The 14,969-nt window shown below is 46.5% G+C and overlaps 1 protein-coding gene across 2 annotated transcripts in view; it reads right to left on the bottom strand.

Moving 5' to 3' along the window:
- Positions 1-12,630, bottom strand: part of SH3TC2 (SH3 domain and tetratricopeptide repeats 2) — a 51,671-nt gene extending 39,041 nt beyond the window's left edge. For both annotated transcript variants that reach the window (XM_045998917.1, XM_045998918.1), the window contains exons 1-2: positions 12,554-12,630; positions 2,915-3,013 (exon numbers count right to left, since the gene is read on the bottom strand). In XM_045998917.1, coding sequence (XP_045854873.1) covers positions 2,915-3,013; positions 12,554-12,605 — 151 coding nt within the window. In that variant the 5' untranslated portion in view covers positions 12,606-12,630. The remainder of the gene's footprint in view (positions 1-2,914; positions 3,014-12,553) is intronic.
- Positions 12,631-14,969: the final 2,339 nt, after the last annotated feature.

Here is a 14,969-nt window from a genome sequence, read left to right as displayed (position 1 = left end):
CAGTGGTTGCAAGGGGCAGGGCTGCGCCTCGGACGGTGTTATTGGAAAAGGCCACCTTGAGGAGGTTCATCTTATAACTGCATTTTGCCACATCTTCTTTAGACAATAAGTAGCAATCTTGTTAATTATCAACACAATGAACCAAAAAGTCATTGGACTGGATAATTATGGAGGTCTCTCTTCAAGCCTTAACTTGCCAGGGACTTTGCCAATCCCTGAGCCCATTAAAGACAGCCCTTTTCATGCTGGCCTGGGTAACACAAAGCAGCCCAGACTCCTATGTTTAAAAGGCCCATTTTTAACCTAGAAGTCCTGAAAATGCTGTGGCTGCCGTCCAGCTCCAATAGGACATCCGCAACTGACCTGGCATGGGTGCAAACTGCGGGCAGAAGTTTTCCGCTCTGTTCCTCCCTGGCCTGTGTTCTAACCTCAACCAAGCCCTCCATCTCAGCCGTCCCAACCAGCCCCCAGTCTGGTAGCCTCACGGATCAGCACACTGACCTCTAAGAGGAGGCGAAGCCAGGGAGGTAGAGTCACACAGACCTGGGCTCAAGGCTTGGCTCTGCCCTCGCTCACTATGCCATGCTGAACAGTTAATTATCTCTCTACACTTGACTTTTCCCATTAGCAAAATGACTTGCCAAGTATCTACTTCACAGGGCTTTTAAGAGGCTTACAAAGGAGATTATGCATAGAAAGCTTTTTGTTCAGGGCCTCCTACATAATAAATATTCAATTAACACATTAAGCCTTAGCTGTTGACTCTCACAAACTCCCCCACCCCAGCGCTGCAGGGATTACTGCTCCCTCTGCGCTCATCTTGTCACACCTATAATCAACCCTGATTCTGTGACTTTTTTCCACCAAATCCATCTCTCCTGTCCTTCCAAAGTCTGATCCAAACTTCCTTCTAGAATGTCTCACAATAGTTCCCAGTGAATGACAGTCTTCAGTGTGTATCTCCTTGCCCGTATATGAATCCATGGATATGTCACTCAAAAGACCTGAATTTAAATGAGCACACTGCCTTTGAGATCTCGACATGTAAGAGCTGCCGCTCAGAGCCTCCTGTCTGGGCCCACTGTGGGGATCCAATGGTGCCCTCAGCATCACCAGACAGGGGAATAAATCAAGTTCACCTCAGTGTTAGTATGAAATACTCTTCGCCATTTTTTTTAAGTCCTTCTGAATACCGCTGGTTTAATCATGCTAATGTATCTGATTGATTTTGTCCGTGACTCTTCCACATGAAGGAGAGATTGGAGGCTGGGGTAGAATGTCCCCTTCTTACTCAGTGACTTTCCTGGAAACAGCATCACTGTGGAAAACGCTGAAAGACAGACAAGTTCAACCCCTCATTTGCTCATTGGGCTTCATGCACTGATAAGGCAAAATGCTGACTGTACTGCTTTCTGGAAACAACAGGTGGCGGGTCACCTTTTGTCAAGGACAGCCCAAGCTAACAGGCAAAGAAGCAGATTGATACAAGAACAAGAAAGGGCAAGGTTTTTCTCATGGCCAGCCCAACAATTTGACTGAATTTGCAACTGGGGAAGGAAAGAACCCGATATGACATGTACACACCATCTATTTACCTGATCTCCGTCCTTTGAACCATTCTTTTTTTTTTTTTTTTTTAAGATTTTATTTATTTATTTGACAGAGAGAGAGAGAGATCACAAGCAGGCAGAGAGGCAGGCAGAGAGAAAGGGGGAAGCAGGCTCCCGGCTGAGCAAAGAGCCCGATGTGGGGCTTGATCCCAGGACCTGAGATCATGACCCGAGCCAAAGGCAGAGGCTTAACCCACTGAGCCACCCAGGCGCCCCTGAACCATTCTTAATGTAAATCTTTTTCACAAACCAATCGTTTGTCTGCCCAAGAGAAGCACATGTTTGGAGGGACAATGAAGCATGGCGGCTATGAACAAGGACTGGGGCTTGAACCCCTGTCTCATCACAGACTAGCCGTGTGTGCGGCAGTGGGGAGGTTGCCTTTCTCTCTGAGACTCTGGCACCTTTGACATGGGGTATTTGGGGGCACCTCTTAGACGTGTGCACGTGAGAATGAGAGGCAGTCATTTAGCACCTACTTGGCACACGACTTGCCCTCCAAAATGGCCCCTGTTACTGTAGGACAGATGCGGGGTTTTCCGCGGGTTGATCCCCAGAACTTCCGGCACGAAGTTCAACCCAGGCATAGCGCCCTCTGCTGCCAACTTCCCGCCAGTTCCGCTGAGGTCTCTAACCTAGAACCTTGTGAAAGACATGTCTTGAGACATGAATTTCCTTCATGTTAATTTCAAAATCTTGTTCTGCTTCTGAAAGATTCATACAGGGGCTTTTCTGCTCGTCGCCTCTCACCCTGCATATTCAACCCTTTATTCACTTACGCATTTATTTAACAAGGGATTATCAAGAACCTGCTATGCATAAGGTACTGTGTATAAACTATAAACATGACCTCCAAATATTTATTCAACTGTTTGTGTATTTATTTACAAAACATTTTCTGAAAAACCAGCCATGTATAAATAACTCTTTAGGATACCATGTAGAATAAATATAGAAGTATCCCCAAAATTACCTCTGCCCTCTGGCACCTTAAAATTTAATTGCTGATATACTTTTTTTGTAGAGCAAATATGTATGGAGCTCCTAATATGGGCCAGATTGTGAAGGTTTTTGAGTGTTCACCTGAAAAACCTTCATCTTGCAGGCAATGGAGAGCACTGGAAGGTTTGAAAGCAAGTGGATACCATGGTCAAGGTCGTGCCTACAAAGATGCATTTGGTGCAGGTGCTTAGAAAGGATAAAAGGAAGGGAGCCTGCAAATGAGAGAGCTAGGGAGGGTACTGTGGTATTCTACATGGAAAATACTTTAAAAAAATAGGGCTTCTCTTTGGGGGCTTCGATACCTGGATTCATGTTCTGTGGTAGGCAACATCTTTCCTTGTCTTCAGATGAGGCTATAAACTCACTTGATACAGTTGGATCTTTGGAAGGGGTTTCTTTACCTGGAGGAGAGCAAATGAAAAAGCATTCATGTGAGTGTAAGCAAGTTATAAGCATGGACTGCAAATCATTGTCAAGTGACCATTTTTTCTCCAGGGCAGGTGGCCTGGAAGGATTCTCCTTGCTAGCATCCTTGCCTAATAATTATTCAGTACTCAACGGTCATACCTCTCATCTCAATTCTTCAGTAGCCTGCGTATTATTGTTTTATTTAAGGTGAATAAATTAAACAGATTCCTACCGACAGGTCAGACTGAGTTTCATGACTGAGGACACTGAAATGCTCAATATATGTTGAAGCTACAAGGTCATTATAGATCTGACTGCAGCAAGGTTTAAGGTAATGGGTGGATAACGGAAGTGTTGGAGGAGAGCCAGGGAAGGTGGCATCATGAGGGAGATGGTGGGACATGCTTGTAGTGGACTTGAAATGTATTGATGGCCCCAGACTGTTTGCCCACTAGAGTCCTGTATGGGGCCTCTCCTCAGATCTCCAAAATGTTCCTGTCTTTGCCGCTGTCGAATTGGAGCAGAAAGGGGAAGAAAGAAGATCCTGGCGAGGGCTAGGCTTAGGGAGGAGGCACTTTGGACAGCAGAGAGTTGAAAAGAGAAGAGAGCACAGCTGTAAGGCATGAGGCAGTGGATATAAAAGAATAAAGGGAAATTTCACAAGCACCACTATGAAATGTGGGCCTCCCTCGTGGCATCCCCAAGATACAAGAGAACTCAAGTCTGTAACACATTACTTTTATTTACTCTTTTCCTTTGACCATGAGACTGTTCAAGGACTATACCAGGGTGGGGGGTCAGAGTATTATAAGCACTGCCTGGGCCTGGAAAGAGGGATTCAGAATCTTGGCTCTGCCACTGTTTGCAAACCCCTCACTTCTCCCAGTTTCTTTGATTGTAGAATTGTGCTGGATCGGAGTCAAGCAGACCTACCCATTTTGCATTGTGAACCTGTTCTTCTACTGATGCAGCCCAAGACGGAGAAGGGACCAGTCATCACACTCCATCCATTTACTGTTGATGAATGCTGACCCCAGATCCTCACACGGCTGCCAGGAGTCTGCGCCTCCGCTCCCTGCTCCAGGCCTACACAGTGAGATTTTTGACACCAAGTGTCACCCATTTTGACACCCAAGTGGAGGACCTTCCATTTCTTCATAGCAGGAGAGGTTAGCACTTTTGGCGGTGATGTATAGGGAGAATGAAATGGACTTGGGTTTGAATAGGCAGAAGGAAGGACCCATCAGCTCACAGCTTCTCGTCTTGTTAGGGATTCAGTGTTGAAAGCAGCTTAGCGGGAAAGCTGAGAGTAATGAGCTATCATTGAACAGATCATTTTGTACTTCTGCCCCCAGGAACCAAAGGTAACTGTAGCAAAAAGGCACTGGCTTGGGAATCATGAGATAAGAGGTTGAGCACAAATCAGATTCTCCCATACATTAGTTAATGACCTTGGGCAAGACATTGCATCCATCCGTTTTCTGAGGTTTCACTTTTCCCACTCGCAAATGACAGATTGATCTGAGTGAGTGGTTCTCAACTCTGACTGCCTGTTTGAATCACTCAGATTGCTTTTTAAAAATAGCAGCGCCTGAGCCACAACTCCAGGAAGGCTGATTTACGTGGTCCATAGTGCAGCCCAGCCATAGAAATTCTTTTAAGTTCCCCAAACGATTCTAATTTGAGTCAGTATTTGGAACAATACATCTATACTGGTGCTTCTCAAACTTTCATGTGTGTATGAAAGGCCTGAGAGTATTGGTAAAATTTAGATTCTGTCTCAATAGGGTGAAAGCGTAAGGTTCTGCGTGTCTAATGTGCTCCTGGAGTTGGGGGGTGATGAGGTTGTCTACTGCTAGTCCCAGGATCACACTTGGAGTGGCGGCCTGCTTCTCTACTCTGTGACAATTTGAAAAGTGATAGACAAGGGGCCAGAGGTCATCACAAACAACATTTTTCTTTTTCCTTTCTATTCTTTTTTTGTTGTTCTTTTTTGTTATTCTTTCTTTCTTTTCCCCACCCAGTGAATTTTCAAAGTTTGAATTTGAATTGCTTGATATCACTCAGAAATTGGGATATTTTACATAACCCAGATGCTTGGCTTGGCTTTGAAAACAGGAAGATCTGTAGTTTGGGACCCTCGATCTCATGTGGCCCCAGTCGGCTGTCCCTCTGTGGTCATTCATTCTTCTCTGACCACCCAGTCTGCACACCGTCAAATTTACTCATTCCCATCTGGCCCCCACGAGCTTTGAGAGAGTGTCCCTATCGCAAGACTGCATGGAAAGAAACAACGGCTTAAAAATGGTGAATGCCCATCCTGTAAGCCCTCCTTGAAGAAGGACGTTCATGGCCACCCTGGTTTGACGGAGAGGGCAGCGCAGAAAGCTCTGAAAAGATGTGTGAGGTTTAGAGCAGAAAATGGCAGGTTTCACAGGCCATAATTTGTAGACTCCATGACAATTACCTAGGCGCTGGTTTTTGGTTTTTAAAGAGTTGTCTGTCCAAACCAACTGGTAGAAAAATAGAGAAGAGGGATGCCTGGATGGCTCAGTCAGTGAAGCATCTGCTCTGGGCTAAAGTCATGATCCCAAGGTCCTGGGATGGAGCCCCACACCGGATCTCTGCTCAGCGGGGAACCTGCTTCTTCCTCTCTCGCTGCCCCTCCCCCTGCTCATGTATGCTCTCTCTCTCTGACAAATAAATAAATAAAATCTTTTTTTAAAAAAATGGACTAAAGGCACGAATAAGCACTTACCAAAGGCAATATCCAAATGCCAATAAATTTATGAAAATTTTCTCAAACTCATGAGGGACATGAAAATTAAAACTACAGTGCAACACCTCCTCACAGACCAGCTAAAATAAAAAAGACAGATAAAACTCCCATCCCGTATATAGCAAGTGTGATACTAAGCCTTGAAGATTTTTTGCTTGGGAGAAACTGACTTATCAGTTCAAGTTGGATATATGCATGCGGTAAGACCCAGAAATTCCATTCCTAGGTGTATACTCAAAAGAATACGTATATGTGTTCACCAAAATGTATCTACGAAAATATTCACAGCAGCAATATGGTTAATACGCAGAACCTGGCAACAGCCCAAATGTCCCTCTACACGAGAATGGGTAAGTAAGTGGCAGTCTATACCATTAAGTACAATAAATGATCGGCAACCCCAGGAAGCAGCAGAGAGGGATATATTCACCTTGTGAAAATTCACTGGGTGGTACACATGTGATTTTGAGGATGGTTCTGTATAAACGGTAAATTTTAATAGAAGAAAAATTTAGAATTATTCCTTGAGCCCTTCTCTACCTACTTCACCTCCGAATATCCAGGGGTAGATCTGGAGATGTGCATTTTCCATGAGCATCTTAGGGATTTCCTTGTCCTCTAAAGTGTGAGAATCTCCGGAGTAGAGAGAGCCTGTGTGCCAGCTGCCTGGGGACCCATGAGCCAGGGGGCAGCCACTTGGGAGACAAGAAGGAATCTGGAAAATTTGGGTGAGCCACATAATAGGAAGAAGAATTAATGGCTGCACAGGGATTCATAGTTTACGGAGCTCTTTGGCACATGGACTGTATTTCAACATGAAAGAATGTAAAGACTTAGCTGGGCCTTAAGAAGGGACTAGAGACAAGTCAAGCCAAAAAGGTATCATTTGGAATGCAATATGTTTAAATAGATGTATGATTTTTTTAATGACTAAAAGGAAAGAGACCAGAAGATCCATAGAGGCTAGTGCTGGGTCATTTTTCCTTATCTTTTTGTCTACTCTTGTCTACTTCCCAAGTATTCTGTAATAGGTGCACATTTGTTTTCTAACACGGAAGGCAGGTAGAGAAGTGGCTAAGGACTAAGACGGCAACGACACAGTCCCAGACTCAACCTTGAGCTTCCTCATTAGCCAGATGAGCCCCATAAACCCAGTCCATGGGGTTCAAGCGGGGCTGACTCCATTCTCAGCTCCAAATGTGGGCACCGGACTCAAGCATAAGCCGATCACGTTATGTTATCCCATGGCCACATAACCAAGGTGGAGCTGATGAGAACTAGCCCTCAGACCCTCATCTGCACTCTGCAGGAAGAGATTTCTTTCTGTTGCACCTGCAGCTGTGGCTATGACAGCCTGGAACAGTGGGGCTTACCTCACGGTGAAGGTGTGCCTGAGGTTGAGGCCAAACCCAGTTAAAGTTTAGGAGTTTAGGAAAGCTAACTTTCTGATAATATAATTTGGCTATCTTGATCCGACCATACCTAAAGCCAACAACCCCTGGACTTTTCATTTATGAATCAACAAATTACTTTTGGTATAAGCTAGTTTCATTTTTGTTCTTATTATTATTATGGGGGAGAAAAAGTTACTAATTTTAAAAAAATTGACATATAGTTAAAAACTGCCAAACTCCTTCCCATAACAGCTATACCGTTTTGCATTCCCATCAGCAATGTAAGACAGTTCTGGTTTCTGGTTACTCCGTATCCCCCACCAACCTCTGATAGTACCAGGATTTTTAATTTTAGCCATTCTATGAGTGTGTAGCTTTATCTCACTGTTTCAGTTGACATTTCCTTAATAACTAATCATGTTGAGCATTTTTTTCATGGTCTTATTTACCATACATACATTTTTCTGAATGAAAGTGTCTTTACTTTGTCTTTGGTCCATTTCATTAGGTTATTTACCTTCTCATTACTGAGTTATAAGGGTGGGGTTTTTTTTTTTAAGATTTTATTTATTTATTTGTCAGAGAGAGAGAAAGAGCGGAAGGCCAAGCAGGCAGAGGGAGAAGGAGACTCCCCACTGAGCGAGGAGCCCTATGTGGGACTCAATCCAAGGACCCTGGGATCATGACCTGAGCCGAAGGCAGATGCTTAACAGACTAAGCCACCCAGGTGTCCCAGGGTGGATCTTTTTGTTGTTTGTTTTTTAATGTTCTGGATACAAGTATCAGATACATGGTTTTCATGTATTATACCTGAGTCTGTGGCTTTCTTTTCATTTTCTTGGGTGGGGGGAGCAAAATTACTGGCACAGAGATCAGCAAGATAAGGGGGAATGAACTTTGCATACACAGAGACAGCAGAAGCCAGCCTTGTACGTACCAGAGAGGTCAGGGATCACAGGGCTAAAATTGATAAATAAGGCAGAGTCAGGATAGGGAAGGCATTTCAAAGCAAGCAGAGGAATTTAGAATAGATACATCCAGCAATAGGGAGGCATGAAGCATTCTTGAGCATGGGAATAGCCTAATAACAATGGAAATTCTACCTGGGGTGGTATGAGAAGGACAGGGGAGAAGGGAAGCCGAGAGGGAGGAAGGCCAGCTAAAAGCTGTATGGCAATCCAGGAGTATATGTGTGAGACTGTGCACTGTGATTTTGGCAAAGGAGAGGTGAGGGGATATCGTGAATGACGTGGTATTTTAAAGATAGAAAAGAGAAAGCATCTTGACATATCGAGGATGAGGGATAAAAATAAGGAAGAGGCAATACTTATAGAAAATGAAGAGATAAAAGGGATTTAAGAGATAATTTCGTCTACTCCTCATTTTACTGCAAAGAAACAAAGGAGTAGTGATTCTACCAAGGTCACATAGCAAGTTCGTGACAGAGTCAAAGGTCCTCCAGATCCCTGGGGGCTGACCGTGCTGCAGTCTGAAGTCACTAATCTGGAAACATCTCACTCTCGGCAACTTGCTGGATGTGAGCCGCCACCTTCCACCCCAACTTTGAGAAGAAAACTTGAGGAAGGGTTTCCCTGCATGCATATTTTTTTTCCTTCTTTGTCCTGATGGTCACACCATCAGCAGGTTTTAATATGTAAACCTACACTGTCCTTGTTAGGACAGATGCTAATCACAGCCGTGGCTCCATTTCTCTACATGGATGTCTCTCCGATCATCACGTGGAGGGAGGGGGGGAAAAGCAAGGTGCATAAGCGTATCATTTTGTTTCAGTATCAAAATCTTCAGAAAAAATTCTTTTTTTTTAAGATTTTATTCATTTATCTGACAGAGATCACAAGTAGGCAGAGAGGCAGGCAGAGAGAGAGGAAGGAAAGCAGGTTTCCCGCTGAGCAGAGATCCCAATGTGGGGCTCAATTCCAGGACCCTGAGATCATGACCTGAGCTGAAGGCAGAGGCTTTAACCCGCTGAGCCACCCAGGCGCCCCCAGAAAAAATTCTTTGCAATGATTAGGGGCACATGGACATGTACTAAAAGCACAAAATCACTGAATTCATAAAAGTGATGAATGCTAGGAAGGAAGGGAGGGAGGGAACTGAGATTGGGGAGAACTACCAGGAGACCCTACTTGCCCCTGCAATGATTTTTTTTTAAGATTTATTTATTTATTTGACAGAGAGAGAGAGAGAGAGAGAGAGAGCACAAGTAGGCAGAGAGGCAGGCAGAGAGGCAGACAGAGAAAGAGGGGAAAGCAGGCTCCCTGCCAAGCAGAGAGCCCGATGCGGGGCTCGATCCCAGGACCCTGAGACCATGACCTGAGCCGAAGGCAGAGACTTAACCCACTGAGCCACCCAGGCACCCCTGATTTTTTTTTTAAAGTAAGAGAATGAAATAAAAATATTCTGAAGTGGATATGGTGTAACGTAGAAATGTGCTAGAACTAGATGGTGGGTTTATTGTTCTGAAATTCTCTATTGTCAGTAAGTTCAAAATGCCTCACAAGCTTTCTAAAGTTCATATATGAGGCATCATTCACTATGACCAGCATTCCCCCTCGATTTCCTATTATTATACTCATGATTCACATTTACCGAAAGTGTTGAAAGTTAAAAACACCAGCAATCAATATAGGCAAATGTTCTCTCTCACACCCCCTGTTTAGGAGTGTAAGTCTGCCAAATTTCTTCAAGAAAGCGTTGACGATTACAGGGCAGTGCTAGAAGCTTTTAGGTTATTGAACGTTGACATGGCTTACTCTGCGATCCTCTGTGAGCAATTATAATTTATTAAACAGCAGCCAGACTCTTCAAGGTTCCAGAAAGACAGACATGACGGCAATTGACCAGAACCAGCACCTCTCACCATGCGCACTGGGGAGATTTATGTGAGCCAATGAGAAGCATTATGGGGAACTGATGCCGCAGGCAGAGTCCACGGGAATGTGGGAATGCAGGTCACCTGGGGTGGCCAGAGCCAACTTTCATCATCATGTGACACCGCGGCAAACCAGCTAGGCATCCGTCCAGGCCTCAGTGTTACCAAGGGCCTCCTCCTTTCCTGCCTCCCTTCCCCTGAGGACTACTGGTTCTCCCTGTTGACTCCCCCTTAAACAGTTGTAATGGCAGAAGCAGCCAGAAACAGGAGCACAGTGGAGCTGTGAATTAGGGACAAGGGTTGTGGGAATAGTCTTTACTAGGGAACAGTAAAACAGCCCACTAGTACTGAGGGGTGATCAGAAGCCAGACCCTTCACCAAATCCATGAGATGAATTATCTGATGTAATCCTCACCCAAAACGCCGTGTGACAGGTAGTATCATTCAATCCAGTTTACAGACAGGAAAACTGAGGTTTGAAGAATATAAGAGATTTGTCCAAAGTCACAGAACTATGGAGTCACTCCAGGATATGTCTCATACTTTGATCCATTTCTCTAGGATAACTAGGGGAGCGTAACAGGGGTTGTTTATATCAACGGTCCTCAGACCTACAACTCCCCTATCATCCTCCCTAGGGAAAGGCCCCGACAAGTGCAAGAAACAGTTTGGGGACATGGCATGAGAAGCCTCGGTAAGGGAAATGGCAAGTTGACTCAGAGAAATAGTGGATTCAGAAGCCAACCTTATTGATGCCCCAAACCAGGTGAAACAATGAAATCACTGGGTGATAATGTCATAAGAACTCTGAGGATGCTTTCTTCGGGGTTGGTTGGTTGGCTGATGGTTTTGAGCCACAGAACTCTTGTACATGAAATCTTGGGCTGAGGACAGGATGTCAGACAGAAGCAGATCTGAACCTGGGGCTCAGAGAGCAGGAGCAGAGCTCCCGAGGGCACCTCTGCAGGCCACGCCTACAATCCCTCCTCTTATAGATGAGCAAACAAAGGCCTAAAGAGAGAGCTTGATGTGCTAGGGTCATAGAAGTATAATTAATACGGTTGACATTTCTTGTTCTTAATTCTCTGTGTGTCAGGTCATTTTAAGTGTTTCACACATAGACCTAATCCCTACCACAACTCTATGAAGAATGCATAATTATATCACAAATCTACAGACGGGGGAACTAAAACAGAGAGGGTAAGTAAATTGCTCAAGTCAAGTCTAAGAACCATGATCAAGCCAGACACTGTGGCCTCAAAGACCCAGTGATTCACCATGATGATGCCTGCCCAAGTGTGGGTAGACTGAGTCAGAGCGAGAACTGAGGTCCCTGGCTGGCAGACCAGGGATCCCGCATGTTCCCCCACACCCATTCAGCATCTGCTCCTGTGGGGTACAATGGCAACAGGATTTAGGGAAAGGATCTGAAAAATTTCTAAATCTTAAAAATCTAGAGAAGCAAAATGTTTTCATTTTGCTAGCTAGAGGTTGTGCCTTTTGTACAAAGGGCATCATTTACGAATCTGTTTGCCTTGGCTAGGGATTCTCCTGGGTTCCCTGACCGAGGAACCACACGGTGCTCCAGGAAGACATGGAATACTAACAAGAGTTAGGAATGATTCCTTGGCGTGACGCTCTCCTATCTCCCAAGAAGTCCTTCCTGACTGCCACCTTCCTGCAAAGCTGCCACGCATCCTGATAAATTCCCTACTCAAGAAGGCAGGGCCCCACCTTGGTCCTGCTCCAAAAAGAAGCAAGGAGCTTCCATTAGGGTGACTAACCACCCCGGTTGCTGGGGACTCTTCTGGTTTTAGCAGTAACTACACCCTAAGAAAGTCTTCAGGTCCAGGCAAACTGGAATGGTGGATCACCTGATGTCAAGTCCCAGATGGCTTGACAATTTCTTAAGGCAACAGGTCTCCATGGCTTCAAGTTGACGTACCAAAAAAAAAAAAAAAAAAATCACACTGCAATAGGTAGGAGGCAGGAAATTGCCCGTTTCTCTGGTGACAGCAACCCTGATGAAAATAGGTTTGAGTGACAGAGGCCAAATTTATGACCACCCATGGGTCCCAGAGGCACTCCCTGCCTGAGGTTCCTTCCTGACCTAGGGAATCCTGGGAAGAAAAGACGGAAGGGGTTAGTCACACCCTGCGAGCGGCAGCCAAGAGCAGCACCGGCTCCTCACAGAGTGAGCTCAAAGTCTCTCTTCAGGAAAAGTAGAAGTTTCCCAGGGTCTACTCCCTCTTTACAAAGCCAGAATGACAAATACTGAACGAGGGAAGGAGGAAAGGGGGTCAGAAAGCAGAGCCATCTCCCCATCTTTGGAAAAGTCACTTTCCTTACCCAGCAGATCCCTGAGTCATCACTGGACCAACCACCTCAAGGGAAGCCCCAGGCCAAACCCAACCCACCCCATCCACCAACCACCACCACCCCCCAACCCCCCCGCCAGGAAACTCACCTGGGCCCCAGGACAGACTCGGCTCCCCGGGAATGCAGAAGCAGCCACCCATGTGTGTATCATTCTCCCCAGGCCAAGGCCCCTGGGAACACCAGCCAGAAGAGCACTGGGAGGGGACAGCCTCCCGACAGTGTCCCTCCTCCCGCCTCCTCCCTGGCACACTAGGGACCAAAATCCAGCTCAATGCACAATGGAGCCTTTGAGATCCAGCTGCTGCAGGAGGCCCAGGGAGGAGGGGAGGGGCAGCCCGGCCCTCAGGACCCAGAGTCCTTACCCTCTCAGGCCTCTGACTGAGGAGCAGCGCTCCTCCCTGCCTCTCTGCAGATCGCTTCAGGCCTATCAGGCTCTGGCACATTCCTCACATTCTAGGACAGAGATACACAGTTAGGTTCCTGCCGGGGGAGGCCAGGGTGGGGGAGGAGGGCAGAGACCATCCCAGACATCCAGGCTGCTGTTCTTGTTCTCCCCGGACTGACTGGGCCCACACTGACTTGCCTGCCAATGAGAAAGCCATCCCCACCCAGCGTCTCCCTGGGCACACCTCCCTGGGCTCTCTGGGTGAAGGTGGGGCTGTGAACCCCAGCAGCACCGGGGAACGACTCCTCGCTGGTGAGTGTGCGGGGCCCCAGCCCCTGCTCCCAAAGCTTTGGTCAGAAGGGATCTGGGAAATGGCCCTATGGAGCCCAGCACCTTTACAGACGCTGGAGGACCACGTCTGGTAGGGCTCTGAGTATGCACAAAAACCTGGCCACCCCAGACCAGCCTCTTTCCCATTTTGGCCAAGGAGCTGAGCTGGAGAATACAGCGGACACAGTATAGAAAACCTCCCGTGACATCTTTCAAAGGAGGCAGAGAAAATATGGTTGAATGTACACAAGACTGAGCAGAGACATGACTGATTTAGTGACCGAGTTCATGGGTCACTAATTACTTATTTTCTTAATGCCTAGAGCAAAGTTCGGTGGTGAGTGAACCAAAGAGGGAGGAGGGGAGGCCAAAAAGATGCAGGGTCTTAAGGGCTGGCATGCAGGCTCCGTGCAGGCTGGACTGGAGGTGAGTGTCACACACATTTTAAGGAGGGGGGTGGCCTGGCCATGTTTATATTCTGGGAAGAGCACTGGGGTGATGGTGTGAAGGATGGCCCAGGGGTCAGTCTCCCTGGAGCAGTCACGAGTGTCTACCGCACACTGCAGCTCAGCCTCGGGTGACAGAGTCCGTCTTCAGTTTCAATGCTGACTCATCTTGACTCCCAGGCACTGAATGCTTGCCACGGGCCAGGTGCTCACTATACACAACTGCGTTTAAATCCCAGAACAGCCCCATAATGAAGGCCCTACCAGCTCTATCCTAAGTGAGGAAACTCACAAAGAGAGGCGTATAACTTGTCCAAAGCCCCACTATCTAGGATGTCACATTTGGGACTGGAGCCCTGTTTAATTGATTCCACAGCTCGGGAGATTTACTCTTCCGACATATGAGCTCTTTCTGTGATCATGATGAAGACAAGTAGATGATCTGAAGTGAACCCTCAGAGCTTGCCGACCACGATGGAAGGCCCAGGAGAAGTGGGCTGGGGTGGAGGGTCGGGGGCAGGACAGACAGGGTCTCTCCGATCACATGGGGATCATGTGGAGGATGTTTGCTCTGTGCACATCTGCCTAAAGCATCTACTTCCCATAATGTCTCATGCCTTTTCCCTCACAAAGCAGTGTTTTAGGATGTTTTCTCAGATTTAAGATAAAAGAGCAAGAGTTTCTTGAGAAAGTAGTCACTCAAAATTTTGGGAGGTACATGAGAATCGGGCAATGAAGAGAAAGCAAGGTTTAATGTGCACATGATGACCAATACTCAGATTTATCATTTCTCCTTGAGTAGCCTGCACACCATTCTTACACAGGTGCAGCAACAGAGAGCCAAAATTGCACATGACCAAGACCAACGAAAAGAAGCCCATCTCTCCCAGATGACACCCTGAGGCAGTTGGCTGAGACATATTTTGGCAAGTCTGGATAAAGTCATTGCTTCTCTCGAGATGCAAAAAACTAGTGCTATCTTACATATGGGTAACTCAGATGGATTAGCCTGCACAAAGGGCTTTCCAGGCAGAGAGAGCAGCAGATGCCAAGGCCCTGAGGCTGGATCATGGGTGGCAAGTGGAAGGAAAAGCATATGTGGTTGGAGGCTATGAGGCAGGGCAGGGTATAGAGATGTGGTTGGAAAAAGCAACCGTAGGCCAGATTGCATAAGACCTTAAAGGCCATCTAAGGACTTCAGCTTCTCCTGTGAGTGGGATGGGAGACAATGGAGGTTACTAAGTAAAGTTGTATCATGATAGACTTAGGGCTTTAAAGGGTCACCCTGGCTGCTACTTGGAAAATAGGTTGGAGGTGCCTGGGTGGCTAGGTCAGTTGAGTGG

The sequence above is a fragment of the Meles meles genome, chromosome 3 (genome assembly GCF_922984935.1).
Source record: "Meles meles chromosome 3, mMelMel3.1 paternal haplotype, whole genome shotgun sequence".
In the NCBI taxonomy this organism is placed as follows: domain Eukaryota; kingdom Metazoa; phylum Chordata; class Mammalia; order Carnivora; family Mustelidae; genus Meles; species Meles meles.
Note: the sequence above shows the minus strand (reverse complement) of the source record. Positions and strands in the feature narration are given on the sequence as shown.